This window comes from Schistocerca piceifrons, chromosome 2 (assembly GCF_021461385.2).
Source record: "Schistocerca piceifrons isolate TAMUIC-IGC-003096 chromosome 2, iqSchPice1.1, whole genome shotgun sequence".
In the NCBI taxonomy this organism is placed as follows: domain Eukaryota; kingdom Metazoa; phylum Arthropoda; class Insecta; order Orthoptera; family Acrididae; genus Schistocerca; species Schistocerca piceifrons.
Genome location: NC_060139.1, coordinates 583,028,733 through 583,044,562, shown reverse-complemented (window position 1 = coordinate 583,044,562; position 15,830 = coordinate 583,028,733). Strand labels below are relative to the sequence as shown.

The following is a 15,830-nucleotide window of genomic DNA, read 5'->3' as shown; positions in this document are numbered from 1 at the left end:
TGCGTGACTGGTAAACTACGAGCAGCATAAGGTGAAGCTCTTGTGCATTTTATGCACTAGCTGGACCACCTTTTCTACTCGAAACTATATTCACGAAACGGGATCAATATCCTTCCCAATCTGTATTACACACTCATAAAGTTACTCTAAAGTGCTTAAAATGAGCAAGAACTCACGAACATGAAACTACCGCTGACTAGGATTTAAGGTTCAGAATAATTATATAAGTGCAGAATTTTTAATATTTCAATGATACGTTTTCCAGGAACTCAAATTGGCTTCCTCGAGAACTAATTATTAATTTTAGAATTAAATAATACAGTCATGCCTGACAGTTATTAATTACGGGACAAGATACGCGCCAAAGGCGGTGGCCAGGAGAAGTAATTATTCGCTCAGTAACACATTAGTACACAGGCTGTCATAAAGTGATGCCAAGACCTCTTCTGCAGACTATACTTTGCAAACCAGTATGCAAATAGAGTAATTACGAGATTCCCTGATGACAGCAGCAGCATAACAGACCAGCAACCTGCAGCCGAAGAGAACTGCTGACTACGTCAAACGCATCTCGTTGGGTCGCAAACACCTCGTCATATTCTCGTTCTTCACTGTTTTTTGTTTAGAAACGAACTCTGTTAGTGGTGAAGTCAAACTGAACGTGCGTTTTTCCTCTAATGTCGACTTTGCACACAAAATACTCTCCATGATGTACTCCACACAGTCTTCTGTCACCACACAATTTGAAGATAAGTATAGGTTGAAGACAATGAAGCAGACTCAAAATCCAAAGTAATCTTTTCAAATGATAATAACTTAACATTTTGGAAGAAGTTTTCCACTTTAGTCTTTTAAGGTCGGTGCTACAGTGAAGTAACATATTTGGACACGACAGAACGTGCTAACCACAGGAGAAAAGGATGCGAAATTTCTTCGAGCACACTGTCAGTTCAGATTGGTATGTGCTTCATTCTCCTACGTAACTACCACTCTACTTAAAACACTATCTACTTCGTACTACAAAAAGCTGATACATCCAGTGGAATCAGTTATCTGAGGAAGGCGGCATGTTTCGTAGATTGAATATGCAATTTTATTTTGTCCTGCCTGAATGCTCGGTGACTGGGTTATTGCAAGGCTATATATTCAAGGATAACATTTGTATTCTTGATGAGTCCCAGGACTACATACGCCAGATATTGCTTCCCTTACTTCAGGCAATGATTTGTTATGCGAACAGTGTCAATTTGCACCGTGTTTCTGATTTCACGTCATGTTGCAGGTCCTCTGAAGTAACCTCTGACAGCATCATTCCTACTCCTTTCCAAACTGGCCACTTTTTTAAAGATAAGGGTGAACTATTTACAATCCTCTGAATTCCTCGGCACATTAGAAAATGAAAAAAATAGTTAAAAATTTTTAACAACAAATTTAATGGGAAAAGCACCAGCACGATCGTGTGGGACAGTCTTTATTCCAGGTTAATTGTCCTCTGACGCACTGCCACATATTTGATATTGTAAACAAAGTACTGAATAAAATCTTATTCTTATTTTACTTTTATTTACTATAAATGCTATCCGAATGTTTACAGCTTATGCAACTATCTTGGCAGATTAAAACGGCGTGCCGAACCGAGATTCGAACTCTGCACCTTTGCCTTCGCGGGCAAGTGCACTTTCCCGCGAAAGACAAAGGTCCAGAGTTCGAGTCTCGGCTCGGCACGCAGTTTTAATCTGCCAAGAAAGTTTCATATCAGCGCACACTCCGCTACAGAGTGAAAATTTAATTCTGTTTACAACTTTTTATTTTTATAATCATGATAAATTTGCACCTTTTTAAATACATGGTGCAGACCGCTTCACTTTTTGCCAGAATGGGCAGCGCTGGTTCTAGGCGCTACAGTCTGGATCCGCGCGACCGCTACGGTCGCAGGTTCGAATCCTGCCTCGGGCATGGGTGGGTGTGTCGTCCTTAGGTTAGCGCAGAGTGAATATCTCATTCTAGGTTCAAGTAGTTCTAAGTTCTAGGGGACTGATGACCTCAGATGTTAAGTCCCATAGTGCTCAGAGCCATTTGAACCATTTTTCAAACAGTTTGAAATAATCCCCTTCCTTTGCAATACCGACAACGCGGTTGCATTTTATGCACTTTGTTTTAGTTTTGGTATTGCGCCGTCCATATTGGCACGTCTGTGGCGACAAAATGTCACTGTGGGCTGGCGCTCATACCCGTCAGATGGTATATTCAAGATTGCTTGAGCCTCGTGTGCGTTGAATTCATATCTGCTGCTCATTATACCTCAGTGCTCTTCGTACTCTGGCGACAGGTTCATTATCGTCCCGCTAGAGGTCGCATACTGAACTGATTTAATCGTACGCATGATCACTCCTACTGTCAGTGTTTGTCGGCTGTTTGGCATAGTAACTGAGGTTGATGTCCTAGTACTGAGGTCCAGTTCGTTGTTTTGGATGGCTGTGCAAAGTGTGCCTACCACATTTGAAGAAATAATGTTTCTCTCTGCATTCATGGTCGTGGGTTTGCGTATTCAGAGTCGGCACGTTTCCTGTTTCAAAGGGTTTGTGCATACTGAGCTACCAGTATCTTACTAGGCAGCCAAGAACTGGAGTAGAAAGACAAAGATTAGCCCTTTTGTTAAACGTGATTAACAGGCTGATCGTTCTTTGAGCGAGGCTTTGTTATAGAGACTGAATTTGAGTTCTCTCCTGCAACGCTGTCTAGCTTTGAGTAACTAACATTACTTTGGTCTTAGTTCCCCAGTGCTTACCAGCATTCCTGGCTACCAGTACAAGCTCGATTTACTTTAAGCCTACATGTAAAAACGCAAACAGATCTTAGTGCTAAGTTTTGATTGTTTTATAAATTTTATTTCTGTGTTTATTTACTAACGAGAAAGTAATTTTTAAATTAAGTGCTTCCTTTTAGTAGCCTATATGATAAAACTCGAAAATTTAACCTCTGAAAGGATGTGTTCTTGTTTAAATACTCATGAGCGAAACACTATCGTTATTGTTGAGTCACAATTAAAACCTGAAAGTGCCTTGTGAGGTTTCTTGTCGTGCAAATTACAGTTTACCTCTGTTGGTATTACCTTGTGTCTGCGTGGCTTGAAATGTGTGTATATTCTAAAATTCCTAATCTAAATGAACGAAGGAACGAATGATGTCTGGGCATAGAGGGAGCTGGTCGCCTTGCGCTAGCGTATATGTTTCAGGTCTTTCACCTGTGATTAATACTGTCAATTATTTTTCTATTCACTGTTTTGTTAAAGGTGGTTCTCTTATTCAAAAAACCGTGTGTGTTTGTGTGCAACTTCAAAAATTTCTTTAAGTATTAAATAACTTTAATTATCATTGTGACATCTGTTAAATGTTTTATGGTGGGTTTTTATCGTTTGTTTTGTAAATGTTAAAACGCTGCTCAGAAAAATATTTTGAATGAAGGTTGTAGATATTTTTCTTTTCAGAGGTGCCTAACTCATCTTCCGACACTGTCTCACATTCTTCTGCCCTCCTGTTTCTGTTTGCTCAGGGAAAAATACATCTCCCAGAGACACACCAAATTTAAGAAAATCCATAATGATCCTTTTCGCTCCCTGGTTTCCGTGGCACTGCTTTTTATATAGAGACTGGCACCTGACAACTGAAAAATCTATGAAGTACAGTTAAACACTGTCGAAACGCAACCCAAATTAAAATTCTCTGTTGAAGAAGGAATCTAATCTTCCGTTAAAGCTGCATATAACAAAGGTAATGGTCTTAATTCATGATAGATCGACGGCAGAATTGCGTTCATTCAGCACTAAATTTATGTCGTTAACACCTAATCTGCACAAAATTCCAAGTACAAATCATAATATGATGCTCAGATATGAGGTTACTAGTAATTGTCTATATTACAACATTATGTTCTCCTTTTCAAACAACCACAGCCAGTAGATCGCCGCAACATCTCAGTTCAACGTAATCATTAGCTACTGATATCCACAAAACTCATATATATGTGCTGTGATCTACTGGCTCCGAGTGGCAACATGAACTAGAGAAGTACGTAGCGCAGAATGTGCACAATCGTTGCTTGTCGTTTGGAATCAAGGCAAGACACTAAGTCCAGCAGGAAAACAAAATTCAAATCATTCCGTGTCCATATCAGGTGGAGTCATTCCAGATGTGGAATGGGTCCTCCCAGACGCACAGGCTGCAGCCAACTGCAGGTGGTTGCTCACGTCGGTACCTATGATGTGTCACTTTGGATCAGAAGAGATTCTCTCTGGTTTCGAGCGGCTAACAGAAGTGATAAAGGCTGCCAGTCTTGCTTGCAAGATGGAAGCAGAGCTGACCATGTGCAGCATAGTCGACAGGACCGATTGCGGACCTCTGGCACAGAGCCGAGTGGAGGGTGTGAATCGGAGGCTCAGACGGCTCTGCAAACCGTGTAGGCTGCAGATTCCTCGACTTGCGCCAAAGGGTGGTTGGGTTTCGGGCTCCGCTGAATAGGTCAGGTGTCCACTATACGCAGGAGGCGCCTACACGGGTAGCAGGGGATGTGTGGCGTGGACTGCGCGGATTTTTAGGTTAGAGGGTCTCGGGAAAACACGAGAAGGGCTTCAGTCACAAAGGGTGCCGAACACAGGAAGAACGTAGATACAGGAACCATCGGCATAACAGTTGTAAATTGTAGTAGCTGTGTTGAAAAAGTACCAGAGCTCCAAGCGCTAATAGAAAGCACTGATGCTCAAATCGTTATAGGTACTGAATGCTGGCTAAAACCGGAGATAAACTCAGCCGAAATTTTTGTGAAGAACCCAACGGTGTTTCGAAAGGATAGGCTAAATACGGTTGGCGGTGGCGTGTTTATTGCTGTTAGAAGTAGTTTATCTTGTCACGAAATTGAAGTAGATAGTTCCTGTGAGTTAGTATGGGCACAGGTCATTGTTGGCAACCGGAATAAAATAATAATTGGAGCCTTTTACCGACATTCCAATTCAGATGATACAGTTGCTGAAAGGTTCAAAGAAAACTTGAGTTTGATTTCAAATACGTACCCGACTCATACGATTATAGTTGGTGGTGACTTTAATTTACCCTCGATATGTTGCCGAAAATACATGTTTCATTCCGGAGGTACGCACAGAATATCATCCGAAATTGTGCTAAACGCATTCTCTGAAAATTATTTCGAGCAGTTAGTTCATGAGCCCACGAGAGTAGTAAAAGGTTTTGAAAACACACTTGACCTCTTAGCAACAAATAATCATGAGCTAATAACGAGCATGAAAACGGATACAGAGATTAGTGAACATATGGTTGCCCTGGCGAGAATGAATATTGTAATCCCCAAATCCTCGAAAAATAAACGAAAATATACCTACTCAAAAAAGCAGGTAAAAAGTCACTTGACGCCTTCCTGAGAGACAATCTCCACTCCTTACAAATTAATAATATAAGTGTAGACCAGATGTGGCTTGAATTCAAAGAAATAGTATCGGCAGCAATTGAGAGATTTATACCAAATAAATTAACAAACGACGGAGCTGATCTTCCTTGGCACACAAAACGGGTCAGAACACTGTTGCAGAAACAACAAAACAGACATGCCAAATTTAAACAGACGCAAAATCCCCAAGACTTATGATCTTTTACAGAAGCTCGAAATTTAGAGCGAACTTCAATGCGAGATGGTTTCTACAACGAAACATTGTCTGGAAACCTGGCAGGAAATCCAAAGAGATTCTTGTCGTATGTAAAGTATGTTAGCGGCAAGAAACAGTCAATGCCTTCTCTGCGCGATAGCAATGGAGACACTATCGAAGACAGTGCTGCCAAAGCAGAGTTACTACACATAGCCTTCCAAAATGCCTTCCCAAAAGAAGACGAAGTAAATATTCCGGAATTAGAATCAAGAACAGCTGCCAACATGAGTAACGTAGAAGTAAATATCCTCGGAGTAGTGAAGCAATTTAAATCACTTAATAAAAGCAAGTCTTCTGGTCCAGACAGTATGTCAATTGTGTTCCTTTCAGAGTATGCTGATGCATTAACTCCATACTTAACAATCATATACAACCGTTCGCTCTACGAAAGATCCGTACCCAAAGACTGGAAAGTTGCACTGGTCACACCAATCTTCAAGAAAGGTCGTAGGAGTAATCCTTTTAATTACTGGTCCGTATCATTAATTCCGATATGCAGACGTTCGGAGAACCAGCGTGCTAGACTTTGAAAGGCTGTCTGTGAAGATTGTGAAAAAAATATTGAAATCATAAGCAGAATATCAGCTGTATCAGTTGCGAAAATAACCGAATTCGAAAAACAAGATAACTGTCGCTCAACAAAGGATTAGGAATGTTTCCTAAAGGACACCATATTCACCGTTAACAGTAGAAATTGTTTATTTCGGAATTGCCATTGCGGCTTTTGGGCCATTTTCAAGTTTTACTGCACAAGATTTTTCTTGAGCACATCTCATAGTTTAAAATCCTCTGAGCTGCATACATGTCATCGTCTAAAATAAGCCTTTTCACTGTAGAAATGCAGTAATATCAAACGAGTGTGAAGACCTGTACATCAGGAAATGAAAAGCAAAATTTTCTGCAGTACCAATTGGAAATGGACCAAAGACCGAAACTGAAATTGTGAAATAAACAATTTATTCAGTCAACGGCGCGAATATAATGTCCTTTAAAAAATTCTACACGACTGTGAACCAAGACCATGAGAAAGTAATTAGGAATGTGTTTCGCTTAAGAAATTGTGCAAATTTCGTATGAAAAATAGCGAGTGTTTCTAGCAACGTCCATCGTCCTACGAAGGAAGGAATAATAAAGGTTAGTGTTTGGGGAAATACATAAAGCTTCAGTAGAGGAGCATTAGTCTTGAAAAGTAATTGTTTTTATTGGATATGAGATCAAGGATTGGCCATGTTGAAGAAACTTCTCCATCATTCATATGAAGTGAAGTAACTGACGATATTTCGGTTTTCTTAACGGAATAGTCCGGTATTCATAACGTCTCTAATTTACATATCACGGACGATGATCTTAATGCTCTTAGTCGAGAATACGGCGTCAAGATTTTAGGCACTGTTCTTCCTTCACTTTAAAAAAAAGTAGGGAAACACTGATTAAATGTATGATCGCCACAAAACAATAACAGTAAAGCACAAATTCTTTTATTAATCCATTTTCTAGCAATTTGGAGAAACTGATACTGTTATTATGACTCATTTTCTTGGAAAAAAGTCCTTAGTGGGAAGTAAGGAAAGGGAGTGGAAAACATTATTATGGCTTACTAGAAATAATGGATCAATAATTAGATCATGTGTAGAGAATAGTGCAAATGCAGACTCCGCCTGATTGGCAACATAAATAAATCACATACAAGTACTTAAACGTTTATGATCGAAAACGTTAAAAATACCACTAACAAATCTTTGTAGGTTGCCAAGTGCACCGTCCAGAATATTGTGAATATGGGTAAAAATTTGTGGAAAGTGTCACTTTTCTTTGAACCAAAATAAAAAATGGAAAAGATTTCTAGTAATGGACAATAGATCCTGTAGCGACATCACAGTCGGATTCTGACATATTAATACAAGTTTGTTTGGCGTGTGTTCTTTACATAAGCCTGTTTCCATCTATAGTTCACCGCTAGTTAAATAACTTACACAAAAGTTAAAACAATGGAATAAGACTAAAAAATCTTTAAATTAAAAACGCATGGATGCAAGAGTAGAGAAGGTCCATAATCAGTACGCTCAGTGCTTTGCATGATGATACTGCGCATAAATTAGTTCTGTACCATTAATTTGTAAGTTGTAGAAACTGTGTAATTATGTAATTATTTAAAACCCTTGATTAATATAAAAGAACTCCAATAAAAAGTAGTTTTGATTTAATAACTATTTGCCCTTTATTATAGTTTTCAGTGACATTATTTACGTTTATGTCTGTGGGCACCTTACCAGGCAAATCTGAAGTAGTAGTTCTGCTTTCACCGTCTGAAATGTAAAACTCACAACTAGCATCCTTGTAGGCAGTCTCCAACTATTCTCTCCGCCGTACGTTTGTGAGAGGAAATCAACGTGTGTGTGTTTGCGGGCTTTGGCGAGCATTTGCATAAGGAATAGAGCTCGATGAACAGTCTTGATATAATCTAAAGGAGCCCATAAAACTACAGAGCAGTCGCTTGTAGATCCGCTAACAAGTAGTAAACGACTCGTAAAAACTGAGTGATGTTTCGCCTGCTCGACGTCGGAGACTGTGGCAGTTATCAGAGTGGAAGTACGCAAGAGACGTGTTGTTGTGTCATTATCTCTCTGAAGGGCTAAGTGTCTCACAAGTGTCAAATATTGCAGTTCGCAATCTAAAACCACGTCGTAAGCTTTCACTGACCACGAGTTTCGCCGATTCTCGTAATTTGTTATACTCGGCGCTTCCTCTACCTTCCTTCCATACTGTCACACAAGTGCAGTCTTGACGGGCGATCAACCGAGTGCTAGTAGTACGAGGGTAATCCCAAAAGTAAGGTCTCCTATTTTTTTATAAGTACATACACCTGTTTATTTCTACAAGGGTTTGCATCAGTTTACAGCTTGAACATTTAGCTACTTTTCGACATAGTCACCATTTCTGTCGATGCATTTTTGTAGACGCTCTGGCAGTTTTTGTATGCCCATCTCATACCAGCTCCCCGCCATGTTGTTCAGAAAGTTATGAACCTCTTCTTTCATTTCGTCGTCGGAGCTGAATCGCTTTCCGGCCAAATATTCTTTTAACCTAGGGAACAAGTGATAGTCACTGGACGGCAACTCAGGACTATAGGGTGAGTGGGTGATTTTGTTCCACTGAAACTGTTGCAGGAGAACAAGGGTCGGCCAAGCGATGTGTGGGCGAGCGTTGTCATGGAGAATGTGTACGCCCATGGTCAACATTTGTCTTCTCCGTTTCTGAATTGCCTGTTTGAGCTTTTTCAGAGTTTCACAGTACCTTTCAGCGTTAATTGTGGTCCCAGTGGGCATAAAGTCGACCAACAATACCCCTTTCCGATCGCAAAAAACGATTGTCGTGACTTTACCGGCACACTATGTTTGTTTGAATTTCCGCGGCTTTGGCGAAGAAGGATGCCGCCACTGGCGTGATTGCTGCTTGGTCTCAGATGTACAGCATCAACTCGTTGCCGCATGTGGTCCTCAGTCAGCATGCGTGGCACCCATCTTGCGCACACCTTCCGGTAGTTCAATGTTTCCGTTGAAATTCTGTGAGCGGTGCTTCGGGAAACCTGAGGAACCAACGTGCAGAGATCATCCAGGGTGATCCGCCGATCTTCACGCATGCTTTGCATGCTGAGCACCTCAGCACGGCGTGAGGATATTTACACACAGCGCGCGCGTGAAGCACTCTTCATAACAGTGTGACCAACTGCCATACAAACAGAGTTCTGTACTTCTAAAAAAAAATAGGAGACCTTACTTTTGGGATTACCCTCATAATAGCGGTGGTAGCAGTAGTAACAGGACCATTTTATCTGTCCATAGATCGCTTTTACGAGAATGTTAGACATGAACTGCAATTTGAGAATAACAGAAATATCATTACTCGTTTATACTGGCATTACTTATTTAACTCTTCCGCGGGCTGTGGGGGATATACTTCCCATTAAGTGTATTTCTTGACAGCGTTTACCGGTGTATGTGTTACCACTTTTGTACGGTCGTGGCATTTAGTGACAGTCCACTGCACGACATGTAGTTTCTGTTGGTTATGAAATATAGCCTTCAGGGTGATAAATATCTATCCCACCAAACAACGGTATTTTAATGGTTCTTGGGAAGTATGGTTACCACTAAAGTAGTTATTGGAAGGGGGTTGTGAAGTATGCTTTACTACAGATTAATCTGCCGTTCGTGGTGTTTGGGAAGCATTTCTACCACCAACTGAAGGGTACCCCAAACCTTTGGGAACAAGTCATACATGTGTCCGTATGCTAGACATCTTGTGGTAGTACATTGCACTATTTATATGAAAACTGTTGCAACAATCAGCTTCTGTTTGTTGTGGGATTACTACAGTTATTGGAACACATTGTTTCGCTTCTGCAATATACATTATTGTGACCTAAATCAGCTCATACCTTTATTGCGTGATAAAGTACCTAAGACTGTTTTCACATTGTGGTAAGTAAATTTTAATATCGATTTTTTAAAATAAAGTTAACGAGTCAGTTTACAGGATTTGTAAATATTTTTGGTGTTAAAATTAAAGTACACGCTATTTTTAGACCTACTTATGCAACTGCACGTAAAAACTAACCGCTGGAAAAAACGACAGGAGGAATCTATATCTTACAGAGGTGAAAGTATTTTATTTGTTGTCATTACTGAAGCCCTAGGTGGCTGTCGGTGCGTTGCAGCAGTGAAAATTCACTACTTCATAGCGATATTTATACATAAACCATCATTCGTTGCCGGCCGTAGTGGCCGAGCGGTTCTAGACGCTTCAGTCTGGAACCACGCGACTGCTACGGTCGCAGGTTGGAATCCTGCCTCGGGCATGGATGTGTGTGATGTCCTTAGGTTGGTTGGGTTTAAGTAGTTCTAAGTTCTAGGGGACTGATGACCTCATCTGTTAAGTCCCATAGTGCTCAGAGCCATTTGAACCATTTTTGAACCACCGTTCGTATACTGTATACATCTTGGACCATCTTTCCACATTTGGAAAAACTTACTTTTCCAGAGTAACTACTGTAATTTCAGAAAAAGACTGCAGCACAGTGAATGGTTAAATTAAAAATGGAAGAAGAAAATATATTATACTTGTATTGTAGGGATGACTAGAGGCGAAAGCCTGGAAAGTGTTCCAAGATATAAGACTCTCCCCTAGTAATATATTAGGTTGATGCAAAAGGTTGTAGATTTTTGCTATGCCTGCTGATATTTCGGCTATCAATTGTTATTTTTATTTATAGTTCACTGTTGCTATTTCAGTTTACATATTGTCATCTTGTCTTTTGGAGATAGTGAGTGGAGCTGTAGACGCTAGAAAATGGAGTGCCAAGTGGAGAAATCGGAACATTTCCGATAGTCATTTAGTAGAGGGATGACAGTAGCGGAAGCAGCCAGAAAAATTTTCGCCGTGTGTGGGAATAGTGCCATTGGACAGAGCGCGGTGTTGGTAGTGGTTTTCTCATTCTAAGAAGGATCGTTTTGACATTAGTGACTCCCTACGTTCAGGAAGACCTTCAGGGTTTGATGAAAATCGTTTAAACACGTTAATCCACAAAGACCAACGTTAGTGTACTCGAGAACTGGCGAATGTTATGAACTGTGATCATTCCACAACTGTGCGAGTTTCGCATGCAGTGGGGAAGATTCAAAATCGGGTTTGTGGGGAACGGCATGCTCTAACTCAAACCTCAAAAATCAGCAAGTGGCCGTATATGCATCTCTGCTTGCTCGTCACCAATTGGGTCGTGAATAACACTGCCCATTCCTAAACTGTATCTTTGCTGGTGACGATAAATGGTGCCTTTATGCTAACATAAAGAAAAGAAAGGAGACCTGCGCGCATCCACATAAGATAATGTTATGCATCTCGTCGCATAGCAACCGTGTGCTTCCCCAACGTGTAACCTTAACTGCTGACATTTATTGTCAACAACTGTGACGTCTTGCAGACGCAGCATAAGAACAACGACCAGGAAGACTGCGTGAAGTCATGCTACTTCACGATAACGTCCGCCCGCATTCTGCTCAGTGGCAAGAAACACAATACAGGGGATGGGTTGGGAAGTCATTCCGCACCCACCTTATTCACTTGATCTTCCGCTCTCAGAGTTTTACCTCTCTCTATCAAACAACCTCCAAGGAACTTCCGTTTCGGACGAAAATGCCCTCCGAATATGCCTCGACGAGTTCTTCGCGTCAAAACCATGTGATTTCTACAGTCGCGGAATAGAAAAGTTACCCCACCGTTGACAGAACAGTTAAGGCAATCCAATACACAAATCTTGCTCGTGAATCAGTCTCTTTAATAGTGAGCAGCGTATCAAAAACCCCACAACAGATCCTGAAATTAGCCTTCACGTGCAGGCAGAAAAACTCGGTGGGGGACTTCGATTTTGTAATATACGGGGTGGTCCATTGATAGTGACCGGGCCAAATAACTCACGAAATAAGCATCAAACGAAAAAACTACAAAGAACGACACTCGTCTAGCTTGAAGTGGGAAACCAGATGGCGCTATGGTTGGCCCGCTAGTTGGCGCCATCTAGCAGGCCAAGCATAGCGCCATATGGTTTCCCCCTTCAAGCTAGACGAGTTTCGTTCTTTGTAGTTTTTTCGTTTGACGCTTATTTCGTGAGAGATTTGGCCCGGTCACGATCAATGGACCACCCTGTATATAGAGTATATGGGTATGGTTACACTGACAATGATGGATGAAATTAAGTAACCACAAATCTATAGAATGTTTTACAAGTGTTCCCTGTAGCCAGAGATAGACAAGAAGCTTTTTGCGTTAACCAGTGGAAAGCGTCTCACCTGATACAGGCGATTCCCCGCCCGAAGAGGAAACTGGCTGCTGCGGCGAGGAGGCGGTCGCGGCAGCGGCGGAGGCGGAGGTGGTCGACGCGGGGGTGGAGCCGGCGCTGGGGGTGGCGCCGGCGGAGGCGGTGGCTGCGGCTGCGGCGGCGCCGGCGGAGGCGGGCTTCTTGGGCTTGCGCTTGCGCGTCTGGATGCCGTCCTTGCGCATGGCGAGCGGCCGGTTGACGCCGTGCAGCTTGAAGTAGAGGCCGCACGCGTTGCACACCGGCTCGCCGTCGTTGTTGCGCCGCCACAGCGTGGTGGTGCGCGTGCCGCAGTTGGTGCAGCACAGGCCCAGGCGCCGCGTCGCCGTCTGCAACCACACGCGGAATCAGCACACTCTCTGTAGAGATCACCACTGTACTAAAGCCATCAAACAAGGAACCCCTGGTTTGCGAGGTCACAGAATTCCAACGATCTTTACGACATTCGACGCCCCATATACTGCCTACCATGCAGCCACAATACTGACTACTAATGCTAACAGGGGAGCGGAACTGGAGGTATCCAAAGGCGAACACAGCATGAGGCTACGAAGCGTAGTTACACTGCTAAGTCGACGAGTAGCTCACAGTAGTGCTATAGTGCTAGTGGTGTTGATCCGAAGGAGAGCAACGGAAACGATAAACAAAGCAAACGCTGCATTATATCTACAACAACAGTCCGCAATGTTGACATTTTGTCAAAAGGAACCCACAGAAAAGCAGAAAGAAGTGGCACATGGAATAGTAGTGTTTCTGCACAATGAGTCAGTGGAATGTGTGGTGTTATATACGTTTCACATGTATAACGTACATGAGACGTACAATGATGACGATATGTGCTAAACAAGTGAAAGTGATACTGAAACAGTTGTCGAACCATCAACATCCGTGCTGGGTAGGGAGCCACAAGTCCCATCTCTAGTCTAACTTATAGTAAAGGACAATCGTTGTCCAAGAAGCTGGTATCAAACATAATTACGTAAATGGAAGATCATCCCAGTGCAGTAAAAAAAAAAAAAAAAAAAAAAAAAAAAAAAAAAAAAACAGATCTCGAATAAGTCAGCAGCAACATGACCTTGTAGTGCATAAGTAAAATTATGCATATTTGAGGAAGGACAAGGCGCATTTCTTACAACAACGGGCGGTGGCACGTTTCAATGATTCTCGATACAATTTACAGGATATGCATGGTAGTGGCCTACTACGTTATACACATCAAACTACACGAAACATAGATTACAATGATTTCAGTGGAAGCAGCGGATGGGTGCGTATCTTCAAACAGTACTAAAGAATTGGGAGACAAGATAACGAAATTTCAAACAAACCGTCAACTTCACGATATACAGCGAACTCCAGAATCGCTCCGAAAATTTACAGTGAGATAAACAAACTTATACCACCGTTCAGTAAGGAATTTTTCAACTCCGACCAATCAGGATTTGAAAGGGAAAGGCATATCAAAGGAACCCTGGAGGTACCAAAATAGTTGTATCAAGATCGACTAACATCAATGCCTTAAAGAATTCGTGTACGTATATGTCAACTGTTAATCTGGATGGTAAACTGGCTAGAAAGTTATGTATTGTGCTGCGAGAAGTTGGAGCTGCTCTGCCTCCTACGTTCTTTCTCATGTGCGTGATCTTGCAAGGGCAGTAGGGAATATTTACATCACTTCAAGCAACAGTGGGAAAATGGGCGGAAGAGAACTAAAACTATGTTATGAGCACTGCTTTTCGCCAATGGCTGGTCAAAATTACTAGCTTTTGCTTGACCCTAGGTCCGCGTATAAAAATCATACTCTTTTAGAGCAGAGTATCCTTGCTGAAAAGTGTGTGACATCGCAGTTCACACCACCTCTGGAAGTTTGCTTTTTCCGTGCCTAAGAAACATATTATCGCTCTATCTGCGCCCACAGCTTCAATAATAGCCTTTTTCACGATAAGCTCCACAAAAGAGTGTTTCGCATTCGATTGCACGCCATCACATTCCGTCAGTTCTCATCATTCTGTTACACCAATATGATTCTATATTCATTCTTTAAGATTGGATACCTAGCTAAACGTCCCGCTCGGTTTGTAACTCCCAAGTAGTTCGCCTTCGATCTTGGTGATGCGAACCTTTATGATCACTTTGGGACGCCATTTTTCATTCGGTGTTCATGGTGCAAATTAATGGCTTGTTTTGAATGCTCCTTCAGCGTCGACGATGTACATTTTATGAAGTGTAATACATACATCCCATAGAAGGCTGGTTTCTGCACCTACGGGCATTCATTTTCTGTAGCCCTCCCGATGAACAAAGCGAGCCATTAGCAGTCAATTGGGTCTGAAGGCTTTCGTGGCCGTTGTCATTCGGGGTAAAATCTTCTGATTCGTTAAGGGCACTCACACATTCAATATTTATTGCGCAGTACTTAGTACTGAGCAATATATTGTACCGTCTGAGAGAGATATCGCACAGTACATGGCTGTTCCTGCCGGTACTTCGTGATATGCGGGCATGCATACAACTGACACAGCGACGCCATATGAACACGATTACATCAGGAAAGACAGATGAAAGGAATCGAGTGAAGAAGTGCATTCATGTGAGTACCAAGTTTGATTACTTAATAATTAGTTGTAGAAACATTCGCCAATATTGTGTTAGTGCAGGTAAATAACATGGCAGCTGATTATTTGTTCACGTCAGAAGCTTGAATTCTTTACTGCAGAAGTACGTAATGACATTATCTACCATCCTCTACTGTAGTGTATCTTAGTCTTTTCAAGTTTATAGATCGGTTGAAGCACAGTGGCAAGCGAACTTAGACGAACATATGAACAATATCTTTTCTGTGTACATAAGTTGTAACGAAGTTCACCACTTCGTTGAAAGGTTTCTAGTTCATCCTTAAAAAATTCCGATAGTCATTTGACTTTGCTGCAACATTTCCGTGTTAGGATGCGGGTTGCAGAGAGCTTACCAAGTCTTTTTTTCGACTTTCGTCGCTACCTCTGCAGCTGCGATCGCAATACATGCCATGTTAAATCGCCAAGCGCCAAAATGTTCGCTACTGCAGTAATATTGTGCCGTTCTTGGCCTCGCAGTTTCGCCCAATATATTGACACAATATCGTTGCGAAATAAATACTGAGAATGTCAGAGCCCCTTTAGGCTGCATCGCACTCCTCGTGAAACTTCCTCAATGCTCGACGTTTAGATCCCTCTTCCAGTATCTTCAACATTTCACTGATATCCCTAG

The 15,830-nt window shown here is 41.8% G+C and overlaps 1 protein-coding gene across 1 annotated transcript in view; it reads right to left on the bottom strand.

The window, feature by feature from the left end:
* The window catches only part of LOC124775612 (GATA-binding factor A), a 57,158-nt gene that overhangs the window by 11,196 nt on the left and 30,132 nt on the right, over positions 1-15,830 (bottom strand). Inside the window, exon 5 of the mRNA XM_047250442.1 lies at positions 12,559-12,913. Within this exon, the coding sequence (XP_047106398.1) occupies positions 12,559-12,913 (355 nt within the window). The remainder of the gene's footprint in view (positions 1-12,558; positions 12,914-15,830) is intronic.